Consider the following 14,998-nt stretch of genomic DNA (forward strand, 5'->3'; position numbering starts at 1 on the left):
AAGTTATACAGTGAGGCAATAAACGACATGTAGAGAAGGTATAAGGTGGTTCGGTGTCACGCGGTCGTGTTTGAGGACGTGCGTTGTCATCTGGTACTGTTAGTAGATGCTCAAAATACGGTGTGTAGTGGTGCAACTTACGTTCTTCAGACGCCAGCTCGTGGTGTGCCAACTGCACTTGTCATTGTGCTAAGACCACCGTGCACGCTGCCACCGTCGTCGTAATCTTGCCATTCTGGGAACTCCGCGGTTGCTTCACGGAGCTTGTCAAGTGCGGTCTGTTCGATGAGGTTGGCGTCTTGGAAGAGCAGCGATGTGTCCTCATTGTATGTGCGACAGTTGTTACACAACAAACCAAGGTCTTGACGGAATTGCTTCACAGACTGGTACTCCTTCTTGTTGATCTTCTTCTCGATCTGCTTCATACAGATGGGGTTCTTGATCAGCTGGTAGTAGTCCGGGTAATCCCACTTGTCTGGCAGTTCGATGAACGGGTCGATGATACCGCGGTTGGGAATGTTCGGGTCTTGCGACTCCTCCTCCAGATCGTTGAGAGCTTCGTAAACAAGATTGACGACTTTTTGAAGCGAGGCTCGTTGATCAGGAAGCAACATGTCCTTGGCTGGAGCAGGCCGACCGCGTTTCCGAGGTGCGAGATCAACGTCGAGGGAGGCTTCGTCAGCTTTGCGCTTCTCAGCCTTGGGTTTACGACCTCGCTTCTTCGGCATAGGCTCTTCTGAACTAGCACGTGAAGGCACAGGCGAATCCTCGTCACGCGCTCCGCCACTCTTCCTACCCCGCTTGGCGACCTTGGCTTCTTTGCGGGCGATAGCAGCTTCGATAGTGTCTTCGTCGTTGTCGACAGCCTCCAACCACTGCTCCTCGGTAAGACCGTCATCGTACTTGACGCGAGTACGCTCTCGAGCGCCACGACCAGCTGGTGTGTCATCCTTCTCGTCGACAATGGGCGCCTCCTCGTTAAGGTAGATGTCGGGTAACTCGCTCTCACCGATCAAGCGACCGAGCGGCTTACCTGGACCATATGGATCTTCAGCCGCACGCTTCCTATCCATCTCCTGGAATGTTATCAGCTCATGGTCGTGACGCATCATGATCTGGTTCAGGTCGTCATCGTCCATCTCCTCTTGTTCAAGGCTCTCAGCCGCTTCAGCAGACTCCAACATGATACGCAACATGGCGTCTCGCTCGTCATCCTTGGACTTGTTGTCGAATTTACCAGCTTGGATGACCTTGCCGTCCATGTCCAACTTGTAGTTGGCTCGCTCGAGAATCTTCTCTTCAACCGAGTTGGAAGTGATGAGACGCAGAATGCGGACCTCGTTCTTCTGACCAATACGATGAGCACGATCCTGGGCTTGTAAATCCTGGTGAGGATTCCAATCCGAGTCGTAAATGATGACTGTATCGGCAGTTTGCAGGTTCAGTCCAAGACCACCGGCACGCGTTGAAAGCAGGAAGCAGAAGTATGGTGAGTCGGGAGCGTTGAACAACCTCAGTAGATCGGATCGGTCATCTGCTTTGGTCGCTCCGTCCAGACGCAGGTACATCATGCCCCGCAACCGTAAGTAGTCCTCCATGATATTCATGATTTGTGTCATCTGGAAGAACATGAGGACACGATGGCCTGTAGCCTGGAACTTGGGTAGAATGCGGTCAAGCAATTCGAATTTGCCGGCCGCACGCCATAGGAGATCGTTGGTGCCCTTGGTTGGATTCATGACGTCCTCAACCTCTTCGAACACGAACGGATGGTTACACAGCTTACGCAACTGCATCAACATGTTGCTCAGACCGCGCATACCAGTCTTTCCGCCCTTGCCGTCGCTGACCATGAGTCGATTGTGTGTAACAAGTTGCTTGTACAGCTTCGCCTGGAGGGTGGAGAAGTTGCACTTGATCACACGCTCGGTCTTGTCGGGAAGATCCTTCTCGACATCGCGCTTGAGACGACGGAGCAAGAAAGGCCTAAGCACCTTATGAAGTCGACGAATGACGAGCAACTGCTCTTCTTCTGTAAGCTCCATCTTGTCTTGACCTCCAGTATTGGCGAAAGGAGTGTTGAACCACTCGTCGAACGAAGTGGCCGACTTGAAGATAGTGGGTAGGACGAAGTTAAGCATGGCCCACAGTTCCGTGAGGTTGTTTTGCAGTGGGGTACCGGTAAGAATGAGACGATAACGCGTTGTGTAGTACTGTGTGATGGTCATGCTGAGCTTCGAACCGGCGTTCTTCATACGGTGACCCTCGTCGACAATCATGTGTACCCACTTGATCTTGCTGAGCACTGGTCTGTCCTTGATGATGAACTCGTATGTGGTGAGGAGAACCTGGAACTGGCCCCATCGAATCTGCTGCTGGTATTGCTTACGCGAGTTGGGAGGACCCTTGTAGACAATCTTGGTGACGCTTGGTGCCCACTTCTCGAACTCGTTGGTCCAGTTGGTCAGAGTACTCAGCGGTACAATGACTAGGTAAGGTCCTGGTTGTCGCTTCTTCTCAATAAGGTAAGTGATCAAACTGATGGTCTGAATAGTCTTTCCAAGACCCATCTCGTCTGCAAGGATACCGTTCAGGTTGTTGTTGTACAGGGATATCATCCACTGCAGACCCTTGAGTTGGTATTCCTTCAGGGTACCTCCAACCAAGTTGGATGCCTGCTCTGTGACCTCCTCCTTGACGCGATGAGCAATCTCATAGTAGTCAGTCTTCTTCTTGCCCGGACGATCTTCATCACCAGACTCGGCTTCGCTCTCCTCTTCGGGCTCCTCTGGCTCGTATGAGTTGTTTGCGGATCGCTGTTGTGCCTTGACGGAATCGGCGAGTTGCTTCAAGAAACCATCGGTCTGCTTGAGCAAGTGCGAAATACGGGTATCCTTGGCTTGGCCCAAAAGCTTGAGGTAGGTCTCTTCGTCGTTGGACTTGAGAGCCTGCAGACGTTGCTTCGCGGTGCGCTCGATGCGCTTCTGCTCTTCCTTCTCGATGTTCTGGTGGGTGGTGATCATGGTACGACCAAGCTTCTGCAGACGCATACGCTGAGCCGTGCCAGATTCTTGCAACTCGTTGCGGTGCTTGCGGATGGCATCGATGAACTCGTGGTGCTTCTTCTTCTCCTTGGTCTCGCGTGCGTCGCGTTGTTGCTTCTCCAGCTTCTCGGTAAGACGGGCTTCGCGCATCGATTGCTTCTTGAGGCGTCGGTATACTGTCCGGTTCGCTGTCATGGCAAGGTTGTCAGCGTGGATCATCTGCTGGGCGATCTCTCTCCGCAGTTTCCGTTGCTTCTCCAACAGGTTAAGCTTCTTCTGCTCAATGACTAGGGCCAGTTTGACCTTTCCATCATCTTCGGGTGTGTCGGTCTTGCTGGTGTCCCAAGAACCGATGTTTGCGTGGACCTTCTCCAGTTCGGCCCTCCTCGCAGTGAGACGGTTGTAGAGAAGAATCTCGCGCTCCTTGCGTATGTCTTCCATGCTCTGCTGGACCGCATCCATGTCAACGCCCTGAGGCATGATGGTTGCGAGATATGGTCGGTTCTTGCGCTGGGTGTGGGAGATGTAGTTCACATCGCGGAAGGCTTCGCTGCTCCAGGGATCGATAAAGGTATCGGGAAGACGAGGTAGAGTCCGGGTTTCCTGTACTGCGCCGCCATTTGCGCTCGAGGCGCTGCCTGCACGGGTGGCATTGTCGAGCATCTGAGAAGCGGCAGCTACCGCCTCGGCAGCGTTCTGGGGCTTCTTGGTTTGGTGGTGACCAAAGATCTGCTGCTGCATGTTAGAGGGTAACGGAAGACCCTTGGATAGATGCTTGAAAGCTCCAATCTGGGCGCGCAGCATAAGGAGTTGATCTTTATTCAGCGGCATTGAACCAGCTGTCGCCGATGTGGGGGTCTGGCCGTCGCCATGAGGAGCTTGGCCGCCAGCAGTCGCAGTCTGGATGGTAGTTGAAGGGCCGCTCGAGGCAGGCGCAGGCGTAGCGACTTTGCCCTCAGTGGGAGCAGCTGGCTTGTTGCCGTTGGACATGGCCATGCCGGCGCCGTTCTGTTGTGCGGCTTGGGGGTTCATCTGGCCTTGTTGGCGCTGCATTTGCTGTTGCCGTAGCATCTTCTGCTGTTGCTGAAACTGATTTTGCTTCTGCACCATGGTGAGAAGATTGCGCGCCTTGATGAACTCAGGATTGGTCTCCGGCACGCCTTGTTGCTTCATCCGGGTGTAGCTCTAAAGACCGTGTTAGTAAGCTTCTCGAGCAAAGGAAACTGCTCAGGGCGCAAGGGGACACGCGGTTAAGTGGCAGTACGTACCTGGAAGACCTGCTGGATCTGCTCGCGCGTAATGTTGGCAGCGAGGGGACCCTGCCCCGGCATTTCTGGATTGGCTTGAACCGACGCCATGGTGGTGGTGGTTCAGTATAAATGTTGTGGTGCGCGGTGGATAGCCAAGATGCGAGATGTCGACTCTCGACGCGGTCGCGGGTCGGGGTAGGCAGCAGTCGCGCAATTATGAGGGAAAGACAGTCGCGGGAGGGATGGGGTGCGCGTGCAGCGATTCTATAACATTATCGTGCGGCGTCGTGGTGGTGGCGGCCGTTGTGTTGATGAAGCCGATGAAAGACCTTCGGGGGTGCGCCGTTGGCAGAGTCGCGTTGTGTGGTGAGGCTGAAGGGGGTGCGCGCAATTTCGGTGGGGGAGGTGGCAAAGGCGCGGGCGCGCTCTAAAAGCGTTGGAAACCGCTATACGCGTCGTGGACAGCGTGTTGCGGGGATATTGAGATGCGGGCGCAACTGGGAGTGATATCGGGAGTGGTGTTGAACGTCTGCTGCGGCGGGCTGGGACGTCCTCTAGCCTGGAGCGTTGTTGCGTCGCAATCGAGTTAGCGCCTTGGCAGTCATGTGATGGCTCAATTGGGGCTGTGGCCAATCAGCGCGTGCTGGGCGTCTTGCTGCGCTGCTTTCACTCCTCCTCGTCCGTCTTCATTCACGTACACTGAAGCAGTGGTTGTGGGGTAGACAGATAAACAACGCGCTTGACGTGGACTAGTGCCGAATAAGCCACCGCATCGGAGGCGGAGGAACGAGTGGAGTGGGTGCCACGTCCACGACCCCTCTAAACCTGCTACCACAATCCAGCGAACATCAAACCCCTCTCCCTTTCTTACCAGGCCTATTCCCAGTGTTAGTTTCGGCCAGGCATACTCAAATCATGGACTGAGGCGCCTGATCCTAACTCTACACCTGCCTAGCGACTCTATCAGCTAAAAAGGCCTTGGTGGTGAGAAATCTGGATTTGCGCTGAACGACGGTGTGAGGCTCCCATCGCTCTGTTTAGCCATCCGCAACGACGCTCTCTCGCATACACACATGTACGAAAGGCCAGACACCTGAAAACAGCTCCTCCTCAGTTTCTAGTGCCTGAAGAATTTTGCTTTTTGATCAGCGCATTCATCTAGTCCAAGCGTAATCATGTTGGCTCCAAGTTCAGACTGGGCAGGGTTCTGCGACCAGGGCAATCTAAAGATGCTACATTCTTGGCAAACATGTCATTCAGCTACGGACGCATTGCCAACTATGTACATATCGAGCTCACGCCAACTCTACTCTTTTCCAATGTTCTCACGACTAGACCTAGTTCCTAAGTGAGTGTAGGTGCAGTCCAGTCAATGTACGTCGCAGCATCGGCACCAGACGGGCCCTTCTCGATGTTGGCCGTGTTCGAGCTCTGATTGAGCAGGAATTTGTTGATGAACGCAGTAAGATCAGTCTGCTGGTTGGATGGGAACGAACAGTGGTTATGGTTGCCAGAGCCAGTGAAGCCCATGTTGTCCGGCACGCCCAAAGCTTTGTAGATGAGGCGACCTGCCTTCATACAAGCAGTAGTAGAAACGGGACCGAGCCAGTCAATCTCGTTCTCGATGACCAGCAGGCCACGAGGAGCGACCATACCAGCGAGTTGATGATGGTCAGTAGCGAGGGTGTTGGCCTTCGTGCTGAACGAGTTGAACCTCGTGGAGAACCAGACATTTTCGCCGACGATCTGGCTGGAGGTCTGGATGTTCTTCCCCTTGGCCTTCTCAGAGTCGGAGATGCGCCAGCAGGCGGCACCGCCGGAGCCAGACTCCTGGGGCAGACCCAGAGCGATACGGTCAACGAGCGCGGCCGCGACGAAAGCACCCTTTCCGTTGCGAGAACATCCAGTTACACCAACGCGCTTGGGGTCGATTCCAACGCTAGGAGTGGCCTCAAGAGCATCAATGATGCGGTCGACACCCCATGCCCAGGCGGTGAGAGCACCAGCACTGTGGCTGGAACCGTACAGGTCGAAGAACTTGCCTTTTCCACGGCTATTGCCACCCTGTTGCTGAGCGATATCGTCGTTGTTGAAAGTGATTGTCGCGACATTGCTTGGGACTGGGAGACTGGCAGCACCATATGCGATGATGGCAGGGAAAGGGCCAGTTCCGCTGGGCTTTTTAATGGAGACCGAGAAGGAAACCGACTTTCCTCCCTCAGTCGAGGTGATGGAAAGAGAGGAGCCAGAGAAGGTGGCCGTAACGCTTGATGGTTTCTTGGGAAAGTCACCGAGCTCTTGCGCCTGCATGGCAGCGCTGACCTCCTTGTTCTTGCATGCGAAATCCGCTTTCGTAGTAACAGCCCTTCCGTCGAAGAATTTGAAGGGGTTCGGCAACTTGGAGTTGGCGGTGGAGGGAAAGGTCGTTGGGACAGTGCATGTCGCGTCCTGGCGTTTCTCCGTAGCCGGTGCCGCAAGGACGGTCGTAGCGAGGAGCGGGAGGACGAGTGAGTATTTCATGGTGGGCGATTCGGTGATATTGTAAACCTTCTGGACCAACACTAACGATTGCTGGCGGGTTTTCGTCTCTTATGTAGTGACGATGACCTCCACAAGCGCTCCGTGTTCCCGCGGGGAAATTTAGCCACTATATGAATGCATGAGTATGACAAAGTGAGCTTCGTAGCGTGACTGCTCTGCAATAAAGGCAACACGTCTTGGCGCCTGCTGGTCTCCTTCATGCTCGCCACGCGCTTGAGGAGCAGGGGTTATCATAGCAGAGTGTCATGGTTGCTACATTTGCGATACCTTTTTCTAGTGTAAGTGCTAGAGGCTGTTCAGTAGAGACTCGTGTAGGATGATATACTGCTTTTTCGTTTTATGCCATTGGTACAGTCTGGCATGAGAATGTTGGATACACAACGTCTCCCATGTAACTCATGTAAGCATCTACGGTACTGCCTTCAGCAAGTTGCACAACCTTTCCCTGCATCGACAGCTCATTGATGGGAAAATTAGTCGTCATCTGTATAGTCGGTGTCATCGATTGGAGTGCGAAAGTTCCCTTGAGCCGCGAGGAGACCGCCTCGCACTATAACACCCATGACCTGACGTGTCTCCCAAAACGAGAAGTGACCACCTGAACTATGTTCAAATCCGGGTATTGTAGACTCATATGGGCATGGCGCAGTGAAGCGGATGCCATGCCAGGACTTCGAAATGGACCTCGTCACAACGTAAGAGTCGATTGGACGCAAGAAGACGTATGCACTCTAGAAGCCCTGGCTCGACCATTGAATGGAAATTAATACCGCCATCGCGGATTTCTGTGCTTCCCCACGTTGCGGGGTGCAGTGGGGCTCTTTCTGAAGTGCCGTTTAGCCTGTGCGTCGGCCATGCAAGATCACCCGGCAGTATATGATCGACATTGATTCCACTATGTGTAGACCTCTGATCAGTAATCCGTGGAAACATGTTGTTACTTATATCTTCAACGTCCTGCTCAGAGGTCCCTCCGTGGGCTCAACAAGTAAGAGAACTGCGACCTATGCATCCAAGTATCAGCGTGGAAGGGCCCTTAGGAGATGCGGGATAAGTTGTCGCGCGCGCTTTATTGTTACTTGCAGTTCTGGCACTGTGCCAAAGTTCTGCGACACCCGCTGCTGTTGCGTTTGTTCTGGTACTGGAGGAGCCCATGCCCCTATTATCGCAACATGCATGAAACGGCTATGAGTCTCGCATGTCAGAGAGACTTCCACGGTTGCGATCGTTGTTGCTGTTCGCGAGAGGTGAGATCGAAAAGCTACATTGTCTCCGAGCTCTTTCTCTAGCCTAGTAGGATGTATGGCGTTGTCTTGAGGTCGCGTTCACCCATCGGAATTAGCTTACGTACGGATGCGCAGCGTATAGAAACGAGAGACGGTTCCAAGGTCAGGGAGGATGAGTTCTGGTGATGGTGATACAAGTTGAAAATAGTAACGTGGAAGGAGCCCTGAAGCAGCGGGAGAGACCCGTAGTCGCGCTTGCCAGAAACCCTGGCGCTAGTGATCGCGGCTTCGGCACCCCTCCTGCGGCCTCACGGGAGTTTCAGCAGCGTCCACGAAATCTCGAGGAAAGGTATAAAAACTAACAGCGCTGCGCAACAGTATCAGGTGTATGTGTTCGTCATATCTTCGTTATCTTAGATCAAAAGAGAAGGAAGCAGAGGTGAAGTCTGACTGGCCACATTGGAAGCAAGTGTAGATTTCAAAGCAGCCCGCCGCTCATTGGCCAATCGCCTCTACCCTCCCCATAACCGTACATATGAAGAGAGCTCTCCCATCTCCAACGGTCGATACTTTCAAATCGGCCAAAATGTCAAGCGAGCGGCAAGCAGCGGATGCTATCCGGTTCTACGACTCGAAATCCTGGGATTACGATGCTACCTGGCACAACGATTTCACCAGGCGGTTCATCTCCTATCTCGATATCCAACCGGGGCAACAAGTACTGGATCTGGCATGTGGCACCGGGCTGTTGACATTCCGCGAGGCAGAGGCGGTAGGACCACAAGGGCATGTCATTGGAGTTGATGTCACCCCTGGTATGCTCGCGGTGGCTACTCACAGAAAGACCCAAGGAGGGGACAAATACGCAAACACAACTTTCCTTCAAGGCGACGTCCTGCATTTAGAAGAGACGGAAGCACTCAAAGGAAAGCAGTTTGATGTCATCACAGTGGCTTCAGCTCTGGTCCTGTTTCCCGATCCAAAAGCTGCTATTGAGCATTGGGCAGGGTTCCTGAAGCCTGGAGGCGTCATTGCCATGGATGCGACACATCCGAGGAACTTGGTCTCCGGCATGGTACTGGAGAGGGTTGCCCGCAGGTTGGAACTTCCCATTCCATACAATCGTTCATGGAGCAAATCAGAAGACACCTTGAAGCAGATGCTGGAGTCTGCGGGTGTGGAGGTAGATCAAGTTGTTACCGTAGAGAGTCAAGCGGGATATGGCCGACGTACTTACGAGATGGAGCAGTGGGATGATTTCTTCGTCGAAAACGTGATTGTCAAGGACGTTGCGAGAACGTTTGCGAACAATGACATTCGAAGGAAAGCGCAAAAGATCTACAAGGAAGAGTGGGAGAAGTTGGCGATAGATGGAAAGGTTGAAGAGATTGACTCGGTCTTCCTCGGTATTGCGCGGAGACGTAAGTGACCCAGAGAGCTGAACCAAACGAAACTAACGTGCCATCTAGCTGCGGACGGTTCGAGATATGTGCCACAAGTTATACAAGATGACGTTGTCTTTAAAGGTGGATGTCGTTGCGGCGGCGTGCAATACACATCGAGCGCCGCACCGTCAGACATCACACTGTGCCATTGTCGCGCATGTCAGCAAGTCTCAGGCTCTGGCTTTCTGCCCTTCACACACGTTCCCAAAGACAGCATCTCCTTCACGTATGCGGATACGCGCACAGTCCTAAGACTATCGGCCGTTGCGGAACGTACCTTTTGCTCGGGCTGCGGAGCTCCGATCTCTATGTCATATCCCTCCGATCCCGACGGTCTAGGGTTGTGCATGGCAACGGTCGATCTGGAGACCCTTAAGACGGAAGTGGCACCCAAAGTGGTGAAGCATATATTCTTGCGAGAAAAGGCGCCCTGGGTGGTACTGCCCGAAGACGGAACAGAGCGGTGGGGCACGTCAGAAGACGCGCACCTGCTCGCGCAGAGCTAGGCGGTTCGAATAAAAGTGTAGCTACAAGAACATGCGGTGAACTTTTAAGGGTACGCGATTATTCGGTGTGAAGATTTGTGGGGTAAGTGCAGTGGGCGAGTGGGAGTACCTCCACTGATGGGAGACAGATGTGTGATGCCGCAATCACAGGATACCGCGACCAGTGTCTCAGTCGCTGAATCTCCTGTTGTTGAGTGAGCTTCTTCAGATAGGCCTTCCCTGCTCATTTCAACGCGTACTGGGCCGTGCGCTAACTGTTGCACGATGAAATGTTTCGAAACGCGAACGCAGACCGAACGGCTTGCAAACAGGGACGAAGGCAGCTTACAGGCTGTCTTGCATTAGAGCATTCTGGCTGGCAAGGCGTCATTGGACTCTGTAAGCGACGGCTACGTGTTGCGGTGTGCGTTGCGTACGTGATGGGGCGAGCTAGCCCTCCCAGCCTCACAAAATCTAGTTCCCTGCCACGCTGTTTCCTGCCAACCACGCGAAACAGCCCTCGAGGACAAAACCTCGCCCTTTGCTCACGAAACATTGAACCCTCTTTTTGCTCTCTGGTACACTATACCGGCAGTGACACATTTTACTGCGTCTCTTACCACTTCTACCACCAAACATTCGTTGACCGCCGCTTTACCTTCCTACGACTCTCGTTCCGCCTTGTTATCGATAGATTGACAGTGTTGGCCGGGTTACCCTCAACACAACCCCACCTAGCAGCAGCATTGAAACCGTTGCTTTCGCGTTTCATACGTAAACATCCATCTGCTCGACGATCCTTGGGCGACTGACGCATTCCTCGCCCGCTGACCAGCGTGCCTTCTTGCAATCCCGGCACCGGACGTCCTTTAGCGGCTGTAGTTTGGAATGAGCCGCAACGCCCCTCACAACGTGGAGCTCCAACAGCCGCCTCAGGCCCCTTATGCGACGCACCGCTCGAACCACGGTCGAAAGATCTCGAGTCCCGTGGTCGGCGATCAAGTGCACAGCTTCGACGACGTGGACATTACCGGCCTTCAACCACCTCCTTCCGCTTTAACACCCACTACTGCAACGGCATATGACCCACATGCACCTTCCCCACTAGAAGACTTCCCTCGATCTGGCCGAACACATCAGCGGACATTGACTGGCACCATCTTCGACAACTTCAATCGCGCAACATCGACAATCCAGCAACATACTTCAAGAGCATCTTCACCTACAAAGTCCTTGGCAAGCTTCATCCCCTCCAGAGGCGCTATCGAGTCCAGCGCTAGCCAGCCTAAGATTAGGGCACTCCAAAACTGGTTCAACGGCTCCTCTGCACCCGTGACGCTGGGTGTCGGACAGCAAGACGAATACTCGGATTCTGGTTCGGAGTCGGGAGAGGAATACGACTCTGAGTCTGAGGAGGAGGAAGAGCAGAGAGGCAGCAACATGATGACCAACCTCTTCAACCGCGGCTCTTCCCTTACGAGGGGCACATCGCAGAGCCCGAGACGATCAGACGACACCCAGACCCCGAGCAAGGCCCCGAGCCAGCCCACCACTAGCAGCAAGTTCGCATGGCTGCTGTCCACACAAAAGAACGCCGCTGTACCCCCTCCACAGCAATCACCCACATACCACAACCCCGACGATGAGCTGCTCAACTTGAGCATCTCGCAGTCGCTCTTCCCACATGGACCTGCCGATCCACTGGCGCCCTCGTCCTTCCACGACCTCCTCACCAACGCCGAAGCGCTCCTCTCTCGCTACCAGACCGCATACCGCCAACTCTCTACCGCGTTGGGAGATGCTCATGCCGAACAAAGTGCGCAGGATGACGAGCTCGACGAGGCCGAGACACGGGCAAGGCATTTGAAGATGCAGCTGGAGACAATGGCGGCAAAGGCAGCTGAGCAAGACGAGCAGATGCGAAGCCTCATGGAGGACCTTGCATTTGAGCGAAAGGCTCGTCAAGAGGAAGAGGCGGCTCGTAAGAGGAGTCTAGCCCTTATTAGAGGCGCACCACAGTGCGACCACGCCCCATGCCAGGAGAACGCCCGCCGCCACAACCGCGTCTCCGGCTCGGAGATCAGCGTCGATTCCGGCTTCGAATCTGAAGCCGAGACCGATGCCGCGAGCGTCTTCTCAAGAAGCTGCCTCAGCCCCACCGGTACCGACCGCTCCTCCATTCTCGACACCGATGTCCACGACATCACACCCAAGGGACGCAAGCCGCAGCCCTTGAAACGCGGAAGCACATACGAGCAGAGACAAGAGGGCAAAGTCGACATCGCGAAAGGCGGATGGGGATGCGCGAACTGCCAGGGCGGTGCGCAATCCGCTGTTTGGGGTCGTCTGGCAAAGGAGCGAGAGGAGAACCGCTCGCTCAGACTGAGGGTGGAGACCCTGGAGGAGGCTGTTGACGGTGCTCTCAATGCCGTCGCTGGCGCTTGGGGCGTGTAAATACCCGTGTACAAACATACATGACTTTGGAGTATATTGGCGTTTGGTATACCACTGCTTGACGATTGGATGACTATCAGATTGGTTTTAGTCTTTTGAAAGATGCAGCGCATCGTAGTTTAGTGTAGCATGAACCACGCTTTACCTTTTCGCAACCACTGAGGCACTGATGCAAAAGTGAAGTATACATTGGATATGCTCCATACATCCAACTAACAAGTAGGAAACCCCCTCAGCACCACTCAAAGCTTCTGCTCCCCACCACAACACCCCTTCTCCTTCTCCACCAGCACACTCGCAGTATTCTTCGTACTCGGCACATCAATCGCCGGGTTCCTCTCAAAGAAATCACTCGGCTTGAAATGCACCTGGTAGATCTCCACCGGCATAACAGGCCAGTCCTCCACCCGCGGGTTGTGCGTCAGTCCAAACACATTCCACACCACCAAATCCTCATTCTCGACCCCGTCTTTGCGTGCCGCCATGTCATGCACACCCCCCTCCTCAAGTTGACTCTGCATCGTGAACCGTCCCGCGGCATACAGCTCGTCGTCCTGGTACTTGGTCACCCATACATGGTGGTTCGTGAAGAGCGCGCGCTGCGCTTGAATGCTACCCGGCGCAGCGAGTATCTTCTGCGTGGGCAGCGGCGCGAATTTGTAACCAACGGGGTTCCCTGATTTAGGATTCGTCTTGGACGGGTTTATTATCTTGAAGACGCGGTGGTCGAAGGGATTTGCGTCTACGCCGGCGGATTTGTCGATGACGGTTTTGCGGATCTCGTAGAAGTTGCCGGCGGGGTTTGTGGTTGCGTTGATGGGGGTGGAGTGCGATTCTTCGTATACGACGGTGTTTTTGTGGCCGTCGATTGCGGGGTCGAAACCTGTTGGGTGGGTGGTTAACTAAGCCCTGGAATAATTCTTGTGTTAGGAGAGATTGAGGAGACGTACGGGCTGCGAAGATGTGTTGGTGGTTTTGGGCGAGGACGCCGCCGGAGACTACGTTTCCGTAATCGGACGTCTTGCCTGGGTCGATGTTTACGACGGAGACGATGCCCGTGGCGCGGACTTCGAGGGTTATGCCGCCGGCGGTGTCGAGCTTGTAGGCGAAGACGTATTCGTAGTTTGCGAGGGTGATGATGAATTGGATGACGAGTTCGCGTAGTCGGGTGACTACTGCGCGGCCGGTTCGCCAGTTGGCTGGTTTCGTGGGTTAGATTGGGTTGAAAAGTTGGTGTTGGGATACATACTGTGCTTCCAGCCGATGCCGTTGTCTTGCTCGTGGAGACAGACTACGTTGGGGTGGACCTTTGGTTCGCCATCGTTACCAACAACGACGGCGTCGAAGTACTTGATCACACCGAGGCAGTCACAGCCCAAGGAAAGGTTGTTGGCACAGTTGCCAGCGCCTCCGTCACCGAAGTCGAAAGCTTGCTTGCGGTGGAATGGTGGCCGAGCATCAGCATACGGGACCGACATCTCTGAGATGCTCATCCGGTACATGATACTTCTGCCATCGTACTTGACGTCATGCAGCACAGCTCCTTCACGGGGGTTGAACGAAACCCTAAAGCTCCACTTCTGCCACTCAACCAGTGACTCATCTGTGACGCTGAAGGAAGGTCCCTCTGGCTGTGTGATGTTGATGGGCTTCACGTCTTGTCGAAGACCGCCTTGCAGTAGTTCAGGAACGTATTCTGCACCCTCGCAGTGGTCCAGAACGCGCTCGGAGTGTGTCTGGCCTGTGAGGCTATCGCCCTTGCCACCAGTGGCTAGACGATCAACGCGGATGATCTTCCTGGTTTGTGCATCCATGACAGGAATCAGCGGTAAGGGGTAGGCGTAGAAGTTTGAGTCTGCGTTTCCGTTCCTCATGTCCTGGGCGAAGCATAGGCCTTGGAAGTATCTTCGGTTCTCAGCACCAATGTCGAGACCACCGTATGGCCTATGATTGTTAGTAACGTGGTAAACTGAAGTCGACATGGGTACCTACCAAGGCTCAACGACCAACTCAAACCCATCAGGCAGCTTGATCTCAGCCATAGCTTCCTTGAACATATCACTCTCCTCACACGCTTTAACAAGGTGTTGGAACTCCCACAACGTCAACGCAGCCTGCTTCTCCTTTCCCACAATCTCGTGCCGGACTCTCTTCCTTTGCTCCACATCAACAACAGACTCGTGGTACTCTGGTATCTTGTCTGAGCCGATGACGTCGTACTGGCACTTTGCCAACCGCGGTGGCCGCTTCGAAGCTGGTGACTGTCCTGGCTTTGCTGCATGTTCGAGCTCAAGGTACTGTTTCATGAGCTCCTTTGCTGGTTCTTGGAGGAAGATCTCGCGAAAGTCGACAACGCAGTCTTTGTGGAGGGAGAGGACGGTGTCACGCGCAACGCGTGTCTCCTCTATGTTGAGGATGCTGAAGGGATGAGGTGCCATGGTGTAGTGGATGCTTGAAGGAAGGAAGGCGGTATGATGTTGTCTTCACCCGGAGCTGGTGTGGCGTAGATGGAGTGGAAGAGAAGTCGTCCAGTCTGGAGGGACATGATCCAAT

General features: G+C 54.2%; 4 protein-coding genes across 4 annotated transcripts; 2 read left to right on the forward strand and 2 right to left on the reverse strand.

Moving 5' to 3' along the window:
• Positions 1-5,638: 5,638 nt before the first annotated feature.
• On the reverse strand, positions 5,639-6,814 carry J4E83_008631 (uncharacterized protein; the record flags this gene model as incomplete). The annotated part of the gene is made up of 1 exon (XM_049335527.1): positions 5,639-6,814. The coding sequence occupies one exon, from the start codon at positions 6,812-6,814 to the stop codon at positions 5,639-5,641; it is 1,176 nt and encodes a 391-aa protein (XP_049185263.1).
• A 1,833-nt stretch (positions 6,815-8,647) lies between these two features.
• On the forward strand, positions 8,648-10,012 carry J4E83_008632 (uncharacterized protein; the record flags this gene model as incomplete). Its single annotated transcript, XM_049335528.1, has 2 exons — positions 8,648-9,482; positions 9,531-10,012. The coding sequence occupies 2 exons, from the start codon at positions 8,648-8,650 to the stop codon at positions 10,010-10,012; spliced, it is 1,317 nt and encodes a 438-aa protein (XP_049185264.1).
• An 867-nt stretch (positions 10,013-10,879) lies between these two features.
• On the forward strand, positions 10,880-12,445 carry J4E83_008633 (uncharacterized protein; the record flags this gene model as incomplete). The annotated part of the gene is made up of 1 exon (XM_049335529.1): positions 10,880-12,445. One exon carries the CDS (start codon positions 10,880-10,882, stop codon positions 12,443-12,445), a length of 1,566 nt encoding a protein of 521 aa, XP_049185265.1.
• Positions 12,446-12,687: 242 nt separating this feature from the next.
• Positions 12,688-14,883, reverse strand: J4E83_008634 (uncharacterized protein; the record flags this gene model as incomplete). Its single annotated transcript, XM_049335530.1, has 4 exons — positions 12,688-13,328; positions 13,396-13,644; positions 13,695-14,389; positions 14,438-14,883. The coding sequence occupies 4 exons, from the start codon at positions 14,881-14,883 to the stop codon at positions 12,688-12,690; spliced, it is 2,031 nt and encodes a 676-aa protein (XP_049185266.1).
• Between the last annotated feature and the right edge of the window lie 115 nt (positions 14,884-14,998).

This window comes from Alternaria metachromatica (assembly GCF_023757995.1).
Source record: "Alternaria metachromatica strain BMP 0045 chromosome Unknown scaffold_26, whole genome shotgun sequence".
Taxonomy (NCBI): domain Eukaryota; kingdom Fungi; phylum Ascomycota; class Dothideomycetes; order Pleosporales; family Pleosporaceae; genus Alternaria; species Alternaria metachromatica.